Source organism: Chelmon rostratus, chromosome 8, assembly GCF_017976325.1.
Source record: "Chelmon rostratus isolate fCheRos1 chromosome 8, fCheRos1.pri, whole genome shotgun sequence".
Taxonomy (NCBI): domain Eukaryota; kingdom Metazoa; phylum Chordata; class Actinopteri; order Chaetodontiformes; family Chaetodontidae; genus Chelmon; species Chelmon rostratus.
The window spans coordinates 23257407-23272177 of NC_055665.1; the positions used below are offsets into that span (position 1 = coordinate 23257407).

Sequence of the window (14771 nt, forward strand, 5' to 3'; positions counted from 1 at the left end):
TGTGGAGAGACAAGAATCTTATTTCCTTTGCAGTTGAAAAACATATTACATCATAGCAGATTGTCTGCAGTTATATCTGTGGCTTACTTATCTCCAAGAATGTACTTGTGATATTAGGCATCTAATATATTGCATACACACAATTCTTGTTTTCAATAACATGCTTAATGTGGTGCACACACAAAACCCAGTGGTAAGTTCATCTCGCAACTCAGATGGCACATATTAAACCCAAATCCTAAGTAATGCCTATTTAGGATGTCTCTAAGTCAAACCATCTCTGTGATGTTCTCCAAAAATTTCCGTTTCTATGAAGGACCTTAAGCTGGGCGATCTGGTTGGCAGATGCTAAATATTACAGCCACCAATTAAAGGTAAATCTAGCTTTTCATCACCCCTGTAAATCTAAAGGGGACAAGAGGCGGTTCGCTTGGGATTCATCACCCATTTATTTATTTGTCTTTCCCTCCGTCCCTCATGCTCTCCAGCTGCTTTTCCCTCCAGCGTGCTCAACATTTGAATGAGGAAAGAGTTGGAAGTTGATCACTTTAAGTGTTGATACAGCAAGACTTTAAAAACTCGGAGTAACAGAGGCTTCCTGCACTCGCTCACGCTGACGAATCTGCATTAAAAACTAGTCCCGCTTTACAGATGGAAGGTTTCTATTGCCACAGCATGTAACAGAGGTTCATTAGATCTCAAATTTCTCTTATTAACAACTGATGAATGTATTGTTTATTCAGACATAGTCACTGTTCATGCTACATATGCAGTTTTTCTTCAGTTATTCCATACTTCTGTTGCTACATGAACATAAAGCACAGAGACCTGCCACATATCAGGTGTTCAGAGCAACAAATCATTAATTCAGTCTCCATAAGTTTGAACATGACTATGTATTCTCAATGAGCAATAGAGAACAGGAAGAGTACTGAAAGTCACTGTATTTGGAAAAAAGAGCAGGAAGTATGACAGCCGTAATTCCAATAATGTTGGGACGCTACAAATAAAACAGAATGTGACAATTTGCTAATGCTTTTTGACATATACTCAACTGAAAATGTGTTACCATGTCAACTTCATTGTTTTTTGTATAAATTCTGTTTTCATTTAAGTTTTACACAGCATCCCAACTGTTTTTGAAATTGGGTTTGCACATCAAGGTTGAGGTACCTGTTTTTTTGGCAGTTGGGTCCGGGGCAAACAGTTTAACCGTGACTTTGGGTAACATCCACTGCATCCAAAGGCTGACCTTCCCGCTGGTTCCACCAATGCTGCTCGTTTTCTGCTCCAGAGTCACTGTGTCGGCAAATGGGCTGTCGTCTCCAGTAGGCACCGAGTCACCCTAGGGAGCCAAAACAGGACTGTTTCAATCAGGCAAACACAAGCTCTGATTCGGCAAAACTTGGCACAAGCACACGAGCTTGAAGACTGACAGAATTCAAGCATTCATATAATATAGACAGTCAATAGAAGTAAGACTGAATAGTAAGTTAAGGCCAAATAGACCAAAACAAAGAATGGCATTTTATTAAAGAACATGTGCACAAATGCAGCATGTACCTTAAAAATCAGATCTCTGTCTGTGTTTGGCAAATGTGTCTGTATGTTCAAAAGTGTCGTCGCTGCGCATGTAGCCATAGCAAAGCAACCACCAGCTTTCGAGTCTTTTGGTGTGTAAATGACATCAGTGTCTGGTGAGTAGAACTCCACTCAGGGTGGAGCGTTGTGTGTGTGTGTGGGGGGGGACCATTGTGTGGAGCTGTCACTGGTGTTAACCCCAAACTAAGCCACCAGCACCCACATGGCCTGCTTTCACTCAAGTGCGCCGGGACACACACGTCTTACAGCCTGGGAGAGAATGGGAAGTGAAGACCGGAGGCGGGGGCGGAGGTGGGGGGGGTGAGGTGGAGAGAAAAGCAGGATGCGGCGGAGGAGGCTGTCTTTTGTGAGCTCTCATCTCATTACTGGGGGTTTGGCAGGGCACTGAGGATGACAGCACTGGGGCCATTTTTTATTTCTCTCACTCTCTTCCTGGTAAATCTGTTTTCCAAACATGTATCTGTGTGGCTGACTCGGGACGTGAAAAGCCTGCAAACAAACAATATGGCAATTTGCAGCTCTAGCATTGCAGGGTTTCACTTTTTCCACAGCTTCTCCCATCGCAGCGCGGTAATGACAGATTGTGTCATGGTTATCGAGCCTGGCTGCGGTTGGTGAGGAGGTTATCAACCATCTCAATTAGAAACCCCACAGCTGCTGGACTGATTACAGTGTCTTAAAGAGGATCCAGATGAGGGAACTATGTCCCTGTTCCACAGCTGGGCGGAGGGATGAGGGCCCCACGCTAATTTGCAAATTTAATTTAATCGCGCAGTTGAGGGTGGCTGACAACAGAGCTCAATAACAACGCATGACAATCATATAAATAAATTAAGGATTATGCCGATTCAAAAATAGATTCAACATTACAGTCTATGGGGACCGTAAAAACTTATGAGAAGCATGTCCTCTGTGGGAAGCATTAGCTCTCAGTATAAGAAAAGCAAAACATACCTGTTTAGGTATTTAAAATTTATCAGATAAAGAAGAAAAACAAAGGAATGTACCACAGACACATGCATGCATTTAGGCTGCAGGACACTGGAACCTCCGCAGGCAGGGGAAATACAGTCCTATATCATCAAATGTATACATACAGTCTATATACAGTACGTAATATTATACACAGCTTCAAAACCCTCAATGATGAACTTAAAATACTACACATAAGCACAAAAACACCACAAAAAAACAACAGTGAATCACTTAATTTCCCCAGCACTAGCATTTATTCCAATCAAGTGTCTAGCAGTGTCATGTGTTTCCATGGAACCAAACAGTCAAGGTGTGAGTGTGTGTGTCTATGTGTGTGTAGTAACAGCGACTGGCAGTGAGTAATATGAGCCCAGTAGTAATGGTGTTCAGTCAGTCTCAATGAGAGATATTCTAGTGTCAACTGCCATTTGGGGGCTAATTATTGTTGAGCTGGAGTCAAAACATAGCACTCTGTGTGTGCGTGCGTGCCTGTGTGTGTGTCTGTGTGTGTGCGTGTGTGTGGTTAAGACTGTTTAGTTTACAGTTCTGGCCAGTCGGCAGGATTAGGCTCTGTAATGTCATGTGTGGAAACAGGAGCCAGCCGCTGGCGCTGTGGGAAGCTCAGACCACTGTGTACTGCAGCGTGGTTACGCTGGAGCATCGGACAGCCGACTGCTCCTGCTTCCCAGCCAGAACTGCTGCTGTCACTTAAAAACTCGCAGTCTCTTCCAAGCTGATGTTACCAGGGTCAGAAGAAAAAAGAAATTATTTACAGACTGACATCCCTGCTTATTTTGCAATTACACAAGAGTTTTTAGAATTTTTTTGGACATTCAACAGAGGAATTTGTGAATGACTTTAAATGAGACCCAAGAGGTGTATTTAATTTTAATAGTTATATACCTGAGAAAATCCTACAACTGTAATTATGCTTAGAAAAATTATGACATGAAGTTAAGAGCCACTGACATTTGTTAAAGCAAACTAGAAAAAAAGAAGAAAAATGATGACATCAAAAAAGCGTGGGAGGAAAAAAACTGTAAAAGTAAGGATCACTCATAACTTCCAGCCAAAGTTCCTGTTTTTATCAGTGTAAGAAGATTCCCCCTGCTCCTCATATCAAGGTGAGGCCTTGAAGAACAGATGTGGTGCTGTGGTGATGGTAGAGGTGGGCTCTGCCACGTTCCTGAGCTTCCAGATTGGGGCCCCAGACACACACACACACTCTGAGAGGGAGCTATTTTCCCACACCTCCACAAGCCAAGCTGTAAAGTATACAGTTTAATTCCTGGGCCTCTGCGCTATAAACGGGCTGTGGATCCGGGTTTATTTTCTTTGCAGAGTTTGTCTTTGCTCATCAGAGAGACCCAAACATTGGAAGACAACAGCAGGCTGGGAAGTGTCAAAGAAAAATGGAGGAAAAGGCAGATCACCAAAGAAGAGTGGAAAAAGAAAAGATGTTAGGGACAGGTGGAAGGATGAAGAAAAATAGAGAGGGTTCAAAGGGTGGATTTAGTGATAAGGAGAAAAGATTAACAAGGAAATGAAGCGAGAGAGGTGGGATAAAGCTGCAGACAGAGGTGTAGTAAGGGAAGGGAAGAAGGAGAAGTGGGAGAGATGGAATAAAGACTGGATGGAGGAGAGACAGAAGATAAACAATTACAAGATGGAAAAAGCAAAACCAGAGCTTGACACGTGACTGGACCTAATTGTTTACATAACATTTTGACGTAAATTCCCAATAACTTATATAATTGATAATGGCAGTCATTATCACAGGAGGTTATTACTGCTAAAACTTAATGGTGCTGGTGCTTTTTGGATGGCAGCTGCTGGTGGTCAGGCCTTTGGCAGGATGGGAAAGAGCTTTTTTTCAGGCTATGGTCAGGTTCATAATCTGATGCCAAGTGTCAGGTCAATTAGGGTTATGAGCGGATGCTGTCCGGTCGGGATCAACATGGGAAGAAAGAGAAATAAAAGGTATGGCGAACAGAGGGGCGTGAAACGAATAGCAGACAGGGGAAGAGAAAACAGGATGAAAGGAAACCCTGCTGAATAAATACTAGCAAAACACATGTATATGAAAATGTCACAGAATATTGTGTCAGCTCAAGAGCTGAGGGTGGAGGAATGGTTGGCAAGGGGCTGCAGGTCAGGGGGTTTTGGGGGTGTGGTGTGGATGTAGTTGAAGAACTTGAAGAGTGAGGAGGAGGGTGGGGAGTGGGCTTGTTGGGGAGAGACTGCTGCCACTACTGCTGAGACTTATCAAAACAGCTCCTACATTCTTGCTCAATCAGCCAGCCTCCCAGAGGACTAAACACTTCTACCAGTGTTTGTACTTAGGTAAACAGTGACAAGTGGGCTGTCAGGGGCCTCTGTGGCCTTGTTGTAGACACACTATACCGTCGGGCCTCCACTGCCACTCTGAACTGCTGCCACTTCTGTGGGTCCACACATGACGCAAGAACACACACATGTTGATTGTACAGAAACAAATGCAGGCACAGATGCACATCGACATATGAAACACTTTTCTCATGTATATGTACTCACAAAGACACACTTTATTGCCTCTCAGGGTGGTATGATCGTTGTGCTGTGATCACAGGGGCCCCACATTGCTGACAGGGCACTGGTGGTCAAAGCCCATTAAATCCCTGGGCTGGTTTCCACAGAAACACTCATCAACACAATCATTTCATGCATCCCACTGTACTTCCAACGAACATACACAAACATATTACACAAGGCCCTGGTGGCTGAGGCCCCAAGGCCATGGACCCCCAGCTAGTCGTTGATGCTACTGTACTGTACTAGACAGGAGAAACACCTCCTGCCACATTACCGAAGCCTAGGATAAGCATCACCTTGGGACGAAGGGAAAAATAACACTCAGCATTTGTTGTTGCTCCCTAAAAACTCTGATCGTACGTTTTCCATTGGCTCATGCCTGCACGCACTACACTACACTTCATACTTCATTCTCTGGGTTTGATATTTTATCTGAGCAAAAAAATGTAAATACAGGTTATTGTTTTCCCCAAATTAAGAGGCAGGTTTATACTCAATCAAGCCCCAGCTTATACGAATCAAACAGAGCTCACCGCCTATCTGGAGTGTCTGTTCTGGGTAAGAAAAAATAGCGAAAGAAACACAAGCACTGATGAGATTTTTCCAGCTTTGAAAATCCTTCCCAAACAAAACCGATTTTTTTTTTAGACAAACTGCATGTGTTCGCACTGACTCAACCGCTCATAACAATAAAAATACAATATTTGCACTTAAAATAATAAATCAGCAGCAGAATTATATAAACAACAAAGGCTTACATAGCATGTGTTATTGCATGACTCATAGCACCTTAGGTTTGAAATAAAAGCTCATATTTGGGTGTTGGCAGGGTGTTGCCATTAGGCCTCTTATTAATCAAGTAGCACAACATGAAAGCAGTGATGCAAGAAAAACACACTTAATGACAAAAAATTCAGTGTGGATGATAATGAGCTGTGTAATATGGTAAAGGGAGCAATAGCAGCAGTAAGAAAGAGTACACAAACGAATGAATGAAATAGTGATTTTTTTTTTCCTGCAAGAGTAAATCAAATCTCGTCCCATGATGCATTGGTGGCAGTGGCATGTTTCTGTCTGGTTACGAGAAGAAGCTTGTGCACGTGAGGAAAAGGACACTCAGATGTGCAGATTCATGACTCTCACAATTCATAAAAAACCCTGAACTGACAGAATGAAATATGTAACTGGTAGAGAAAAACAAACCTCTGTGGGGGAGCCAAAATCTGCAGAGGGGCTGCAGGTGCTGGTGTCTGGCAGGGCGGTGCCAGCACTGCTGCGCACGGGGGAGGACGGAGCAGCGCCAGCGGGGGGCTCTGGGATACTGGAGGTCTGACGCAAGATGCCATGCCTCTGGAGACGAGCCCATGTTGAGCTCCAGCTGAGGAGGAGCTCGTACAAAAGCTGAACCTGGAGAGTGACAGAAACAGACAAAAACATAAAGTTGCAGTGCTAGATACACATTTTGAAGGAATTAGATAGTCACACTGATGGCATCAAATGTCAGTTAATGTATTTCTTTCTTATCTGAGAGCGTGCTCAAATAGAAAGCTCTTTCTCACCGTAGCGTACACACAGCAGACACAGCTTTGACCATACACACAGCTGAACACACTTTCAATACATGAAGTCTTCTGTGCCAATTGAGTGCCTTAAAAGATAAACCTAACACACCACAAGTAGTCTTAATATTTGAAACCAGATTCAAATGTATTTTTGCCAAGGTCTGACTCAAACAGCTGCACTGGGGAGTTCTCATATAGTTCTGACTTCTGGGGCCATTACCATGATTTGGCTTGGCAGCTTTGTAGTTATGTGACACTAAACCTAGTTAAAGTTGAGAGAGAAGCAATGAGAGAAGGAAGACATATTAGCCAGAAATGGACCACTATCCATTCCCATTTCTTTCACTCTCCAACTTAGCACTCTTTTAGACTTTGTACTTGTCACTGAGAGAGGCCACACTTCACAAAACGTACATCAAACCTATGCGTACATGTTTCTATTTGATGGATGATTATTTGAAACGCACCGCATGCTCATACACGTGCTTCACTGTACAATTTTTTATCCATAACAACAAAACTCCCAAAGAAACACCCACAGAGGAAAGTTGTGTCATCAATTTCCCCTGAAAAACTCACTACAGTTAGGAAAAACTGAAGGCTCGGCGTCAAGTGTTCTCAACTATTTATCATGTGTTCACATGAAAAGAGGCCTTAGCTTTAAACAACAACAAAGCCAAAAACAAGAGTGGAAAACATGAGGGGAAGGCAGGGGAATGTGATGTGATGCTTTCAGTTATTCATGCATTCACTCAGTGTTCTTCAGAGAAGCGAGAGAGGGAAAGAAAGGGAGGAAAGCGACGCTCTTTCACAGTGAGCTAATTTCTGGATTTCAAATGCTTTGCTTCTGCAGCCAACTAACCCCCCCACCCCCCACCACTGAGGTCTGAGGGTCCCTCAAAAGTAAAGGTGCACAGACACATGAGCGCACACACAAAATCGCTCTCTCTACTCCAAACACATTTTTACTCGCTATTGCTCACTCACACACATGCACGCCTGTTAGCGCACACATTACAGGGAGGCCTTCCATAAATAAGCATAAATCAAATGAAAAGCAGCACAATACATTACAGCTGGGCCATTTCAAACATGTCCAGGAAGAGCTGCTAACGCCGATCCAGCAGCCGTCCAGGGACAGGGCCAACAGCTGTCTGCCATACCCAACCGAACTGCGTTGCCGACAAGAGAGGCACGGCTCTGTGCTCTCTTCTCTGAGAGTCTGGGGCCTGGAAGTCCAACCAAGCACAACAAGGCCTACTGCACTCAGCAGCAGATGTGGAGGAAGGGAGCAAAGAATGCCGAGCAGAGGAGAAAAGGGAAGGGGTGAGTGCAGTGAGGCTGAGATGAAGGGCTGTTACATGGCCTCTGTTTTAGCAGAGTCTGGAGTTCAGTCCCTATCCCCGCTTTCATGGCGAGGTTTAGTACATTTCTCTGTTACCTCATCCTTCCATCCACCCTCTCATCATTCATCTTCATATTTCATCTTGTCTTTTTCAACATCTTTACCACACTCTATCCTCCTTTTCCTTCATCTCTTCACTTCCCTCTGCCATTTGTTCCATCCAACAGCATATCTACTTCCTGCTCATGACATCCCTGATTAGTGGAAAGTAGGGTCAGTTAGTTCAGCTCAGCTACTGCTGTTGGGCCAGTGGGCAGGCCTCAGACAGACCCTCAAACAGCTCTTTGAAGGTCTGTCTGAAAATGAGGAACAGCCAAAATATCCTCACTTTCCAAAAATGTCCTCACTCCCAAGGTCTAACACTCAAACTGGTCCTCACAAGGATAGCTGTACAAGTAGACACACACACAAACTAACTTGCATGCTTACATGAGCTCACAACACATATGCCACATTTCGTGAGTTGGGGAAGTGAGCAGAACATTTGGAGGGCTTGGTTCTCCAAAGACCTGTCATCTGCAGATCAGGAGGCCTGCTAGGCTGCAGTAGTACAAACTGGAGACTGAACAGGGGCTTCCACAGTCATTCACAAAAACACAGATGAAAGACAGGAGAGCATGCAGATGGTGAGTGTTCATGTGCCTTCATCGAAGTTTATATAGAAACTTCACAAACGTGACATAATGTTGAGTTCGTGTAGTGGCTGAGTGTGTACATGTGTACAGGTGTGTGTGTGTCTGTGTGCATATGTGTTCACTGAAATGCTGCTCAGTTAGGTGTCAAAGGTCAAAGGTGGTGGTGGTGGTGTGTGTGTGTGTGTGTGTGTGTGTGTGTGTGTGTGTGTGTGTGTGTGTCTGCTGATTTCAAGGTGGTCCTGATCAGGGAAAAGTGCAGCTACTAACCCATCCATCCCTCTGACACCCCATGGATCATTCACACAGACACACAAACTGGACATGACACACACTCTGCACAGCAATCACTCCACTACGAACTATCACACACAAGTTGGATGTGATCATCATTTCATTAAAAGCTGGTTTACAGCTTAAAGGACCTGTGTGTAGGATTTATGGGCATCTATCGGCAGAATATGGCAAACATTTGCGTCCTAATTTTTATGCATACATTTTGTGTGTGCTTGTGTGTGAGCATGTAACTGTTTCTTTGCATGGTCTGCTCACTTTTTCCCTCACAGTCTTTTACTGCTGCTTATCCCTTATTTTACTCTAAATGTTTTTCTCACCCTTTCCCCAAAATATTGATGCATTCAGAAACTTTCCTTTTCATGTGTACAGTCACTTCCATAGGCAGAAATTCAACATTTAAATCATATATTCCATGCTACCTCCGGCTACCTGTAAATACAAAATGAAGTTTAAATAAAGGAGGAGATTAAAAACACCCAAAGGCTCAACTGTTTAACTCCAGTTTCTAAAAATACCTTTGCTTTTTCCATGAAGTAATCCATCACATATTACGGAAAATCTGATTTAATGTCACAAAAATGCAGTTTAAAGGCCAGGAGAACTTAAGAGGCCAAACTCTGCTTTTATTTGTTGACTTTAAATGTATTAATATCTCAAAATTAGCACGATAATGATTGATGTTTAAACTCTAGATGTAACTCCACCACCCAAACTCCTCCTGTTTCATAAACCCATCACAATGTTCTCATCAAACTATGTTGGTGGCAACTTATTGTGCAGCAACTGTGCAGCATTCTGACATCCCCTTATACATTCCCACAAATGGCAATGCTAATTAGAAAGAGGAGAAAGTAGTGTGAGGTCTCTTTTGTTCTGCAGAGGGTGGGGTTGCTCTGGCAGCAGTTCTCAAAGCGCTGCTGCATGACTTGAAATGGTACAGTATTACCATTAGCTTCTAACCCCCCCTCGAGTCAGAAATCTACACAGAAGATGGAAAGAAAGAGAGCAGAGGTGAACAGATGGGAAGAGAGAGCAGAGGGATTGCGATGAAAGAGAAGAAAAGAAGAAGAGAAGTTTTCATTGGACCCAAAAACTAATAATGACTCATCATATAATCGCAATAAGCCTTCCCAGCTTTGCCAGACACAGGCACTCCATTTGAAAGGGAGAACAGAGGAGAAGGAAGAAAAGAAACTTTCCCTCAATAAACGACCAGCTCTCCTCATCTCTGGGAAAGTTTTCACCACTAACAGACTAAGGCCTTTCATTTGTTTCTGGTACCAATTCCCCTCAATATCACCATGGCTCATCACTGTGGTCGGAGACATTTAACAGTGTGACCACTCAAAAGGTCGCCCCAATTAAGTGTTTACAGAGGAACCTAATTCAATACAGCTAATTCAATTGTGAAAAAACAAAACATGTGTAATGGTACATGTAGATGTGATTATAGTACTGTAACAGCGCAATGAAAAACAACGCAGGGACCCAACCGGGAGACAAACATGTTCCGCTTCCAATCTGTCCATATTCATCATGCTCTCACTAAAACATAATAACACACTGTAAAACAATGATGATGAGTCTTGCAGTTCCCTAGTCTCCTTCACTCAGACCTCTGAATGTTTGACCAAAACAAACAAGGCAACACTCTCTTGTTTACACTTTCATTTTCATGAAAATTATACTAGGTAAGAAGACGAGGCAGTTTGTTTATTGAAGTCAATCTATATCAGAAAATCCTGCAGAGGCAGGATCTTCCTGCCAGGGTTCGTGTGTTCATATTTCAGGAAAGTTTACAACGGGATGATTTGTATAAATATACATGTAAATCTGATGACTACTTTGTGAGATTCAGGACTGTCTGACTGACCTGAGGGTTGGAGCACTTGACGTGGATGGGCTGCAGATCAACGTGGAGGCAGACTACAAAGGAGTGCCTTCCTTCAGAGCAGCTCTGTAGCTTATGGGATGTGACGGCCAGCGTGGAGGTACAGCCCATAGGCTCCAACAGGCTCAGGCTTCGCTGCTGTCCAAGCAACGTGTACACACTGAACTGACTCAGGCTTACTGTCCATGGGAATGCATCGCCTGGTGGAGAGAAGGAAAAACAAGGATACGTACAAAAAAGTGGCAATGTGATAAAACAGTGGGAGAATGAGGATGAAAATTGCAACAGAGGGATATTGGCAGAGATTGAGAGGAGCAGGGAAGAAGAGAGAGAAGGGAGAACAAAGAGCACAAGCCAAGTCATTGTGAAATTGAGAGGAAGACAAAGAGAGATACAAGAGAATTCAGCTTTTTGTCCATAAAAAAGAGCAAAGGATTAAAACAGCAGAAGGATCAGTCAACAATGCTTATTGTCATGAAACACTATGACAACAACATTATTCCTTCCGCTCACCTTTAAAATCCAAGCCAAATACTGCACATGGGATGAGGAAGCTCCAGGGAAAACATTAAAATGCACTAAAGAGCAGTATCCTTTTTGAAGAACAACATTTTACAACCAACACGCAGGCAGAGGATCCCATCAACACACTGTAAAATGAAGGTGCTTTCTAAATCTGCAGGTCTGAGACACGATGCCACACTGGGGGAGCTTGACCTCGTTAGCTTGCCAACTCTGGTAGAGCCATCTTACAGAGAAGGGGAACTTGTTCGCTAGCACAGGGCCGTGAAGTGCACATTTCCCATTCACCGTGGGCAGGACGCTTTGATCCAGGGCATTGAAAATGAGAGATGAAGAGCTTTTCAAAGGGTAGGAATGAATTACTAAAAGCATGGGTTGTTAATTTTAACGGCAACATTGACAAGGCTGCTGATGTCACTGTTTTTGCTGTCGTTTTTCTTTCTCCTCCGTTTTTGAAATCTGTATGCCCAATGCTGATGTCATTGAAGAGTTGAGAGTAAAAAAAAGGAGGGCCCCTTTTTTTTTCTTCTTCTAAAGAGAAAACACTGCTCACCCGTCTGAGTGTTGCTTATGTCAACTATACCAGGTGTGCACACCACATGTGCAAGATCTATCTCTCAAAGTCGCTCTACTTAAGTTTGTTTGTCTTTTGTCATGGTAAATGAGTGGTAGTAGGTCAAAGGTTTGCTCGGTGTTGAAAAGGCCATAATGATGATGAATTCACATTATGTAGCCTATTACTATTATGAAAGCATTCATTTCAATTATTAATAAAAGCAAATTCATTTGTAATAAAAGTTAAGTAGATTTTTCCCACCCACTGAAATTTATTTTCCGAAACTCCCATTTTTAACCTATGAACCGATCACTATTATTGTTTTTCAAAGTGTAACACTTTTCTCATTTTAACTTTCACATCAATCTTTCTGATAGCACGCCATTTGGTGTTCACAGTGTGGATCTGGGTGTGTTCCGCTCTCCCAGCATTGAAACTTCTAATTAAAGTTAAGATTTCTTTCCATACAGTATGACAACCTACCTTCCTCCAAGATGGGCTTGGAGACCACAAAGGGGAGCTCCTGCAGCGGCTCCATGTACTTGTGCCCAGCACTGAAGACGCTGATCTGTGGCAAGCAGACAACAAGGGTCCCAGGCATGGAGGCCTGGTTGTGGTACCAGCTCCTGACGGTGCCGGGAATGTCACCGCAGATGATGGTGCTCGGCGAGGGGAGGCTGTCATTAGGCAGGAACACACAGCACGACTGCAGCTCCAGCTGGAGAAGGGAGAGAAAAATAAACGAGAGGTAGCACAGAATGAAACGAAACAACGCTCTGCAGGACGCTGGTGTGACAGAGGACACAGAACCGCATGAGACTACACAGAACCAACTAAGACTACGCAGACCTACACAATGCTACATAAAGTTCACGCGTGCAACCATGTACAAACATATATACAGCATTATTACGTTATAAGATAATTTCTGTCCTGTCCTCAAAACACTGTTAGAAGAAGAATGTGAAACACTGATTGCCCTTTAAAATTACTGTGAAAATCCTGATATAAATTCAGGGCTTTTTGACAGATAAATCTTGAACTTTAATCATTTTTGAAGCCTATATAAAAGGGCTTGAGACCAATTCCAGCTGCATTATGTCACACATATTTCTGTTCACCAAAAAAGCTAAATTTACAAGCCATTAGGTCAGTCACCAGTAGCCAGTAAGTGTACGAGCAGTGTCTTTTTCCATTACACAGTGGCTGCACTGATTTAAAAGACCAGTTAACAGAAAGGAGAGTGGTCCAGGGTCCAGGGGGCAGACAGCAGGTGCTGCCAAGATAATCTGTGTGTGTTTTTGTGTCATTCAGAGAGCTGCTCTGCTTAAGGACTGAGCGCCGCTATACCATAATATGTTCAGTGTCCGACACATTGAAATTTGCATATACCATGTACACTTGTACAACCTCCTGCTAATATCACACACACTAATGTTGGAACGCCTGTGACAGGCCTGTATATGGAGGCAGTTTCCCCAGCTTTGATGAGAGCCGAGAGGGAGAGTCAAAAATTCTGAGATAGAGGGAGGAGAGAAAGAAAGAAAGAGAAAGAGGGAGAGATATAGTTACACATCCATCTCACGCTGCTTCCTCTTTTGATTACTCTTCAAAGGGGGGTTTGAAATCGGAACACTTTTGCACAAAGACACGTAAGTCTTTGGCCTTTTTTAAGGGCCGACACGCAGGAAGAAAATCCATTGACACTGCCTGGTCTGCTGCAGATCTTAGCAGGGTTAAGCTGTAAAGCAGGCAGACACACGGAAACCGCTGGGTTTAACACTGTGACTCTGGTCTGCACCTTGAGCTCACCGCCTCAGGCTAATGCTCTCCTGCTGGACGTCTTGGTTTAGTCATACACACATTATTACATAGTACTTCTTCTGCTTGAGCTATTCCTCAACCATCAAAATATTTTGTGAACAATGGCACTGGCTGTTACTCAATAAATGGGTGTGCCAGTGCGAAGAACATAAGGACGCAGTAAGGAAAATCCAGGCACAGTGGTGGCCCTTAAATGTGCAATATGTGAGAATTTGAAGCAAATTCCATGTATTAATCACTTTGTATTGCAATGTGTGGACGGACTATAACGCAACTTAAAAAAATGACACCTTCCTTGACTTTCTGGACTGACTTCTATGTGAAGGACTAGGGGCGGTTCTTCTGTTCCCCTACAGTGCCAACAGTGTGCAGCACTAGCTAACTGCTTTACTTAACACCCTGAGTCATTAATAACAAAGGTTTTCTGAAAGTTACACATGGGCCCTTTCATAAATTAGCATAATTAAGGCACTCTCAAAATTGTCACTGATTAATTTTCCATCAGTTGCTTCCGTCAATACTTTGATTAATTGACTGATCCTGATCACTTCAGGACCAATTTAATGCAGAACCAAGATCAAATGTAGTTCAAGGGTAAGTAGGCTGATATATATCTCTGTTTACTGTATATGTGTAAGCTTAACCCTATTACTGTCAAAGATAAAGGTACATACTAGGCTCAACCATAATAAATAGAAAGCAATCTTATACTTAAACATTTGCTGTTTCAAATGGGTCATTTGACAGCGCAGCCATCCTACCATACAGAGCAACTGTAAACCAACTACAGTTACCTCAATTATTTTAGTTCCCGTTCTGTGTCTGATGGTTGACTAAATCTGTCACCATATATCAAACTTTGAGAGTCAAACTTTTCTACGTGATCATAGGAAAATATCAAACACTAAAATAAATGCACACTGATGAACTGAAA

General features: G+C 43.1%; 1 protein-coding gene across 2 annotated transcripts in view; it reads right to left on the minus strand.

Annotated features, from left to right (window-relative positions):
* Nucleotides 1-14771, minus strand: part of LOC121609858 (vacuolar protein sorting-associated protein 13B-like) — a 316585-nt gene that overhangs the window by 143349 nt on the left and 158465 nt on the right. For both annotated transcript variants that reach the window (XM_041941573.1, XM_041941574.1), the window contains exons 23-26: nucleotides 12497-12731; nucleotides 10918-11135; nucleotides 6352-6555; nucleotides 1174-1345 (exon numbers count right to left, since the gene is read on the minus strand). In XM_041941573.1, coding sequence (XP_041797507.1) covers nucleotides 1174-1345; nucleotides 6352-6555; nucleotides 10918-11135; nucleotides 12497-12731 — 829 coding nt within the window. The remainder of the gene's footprint in view (nucleotides 1-1173; nucleotides 1346-6351; nucleotides 6556-10917; nucleotides 11136-12496; nucleotides 12732-14771) is intronic.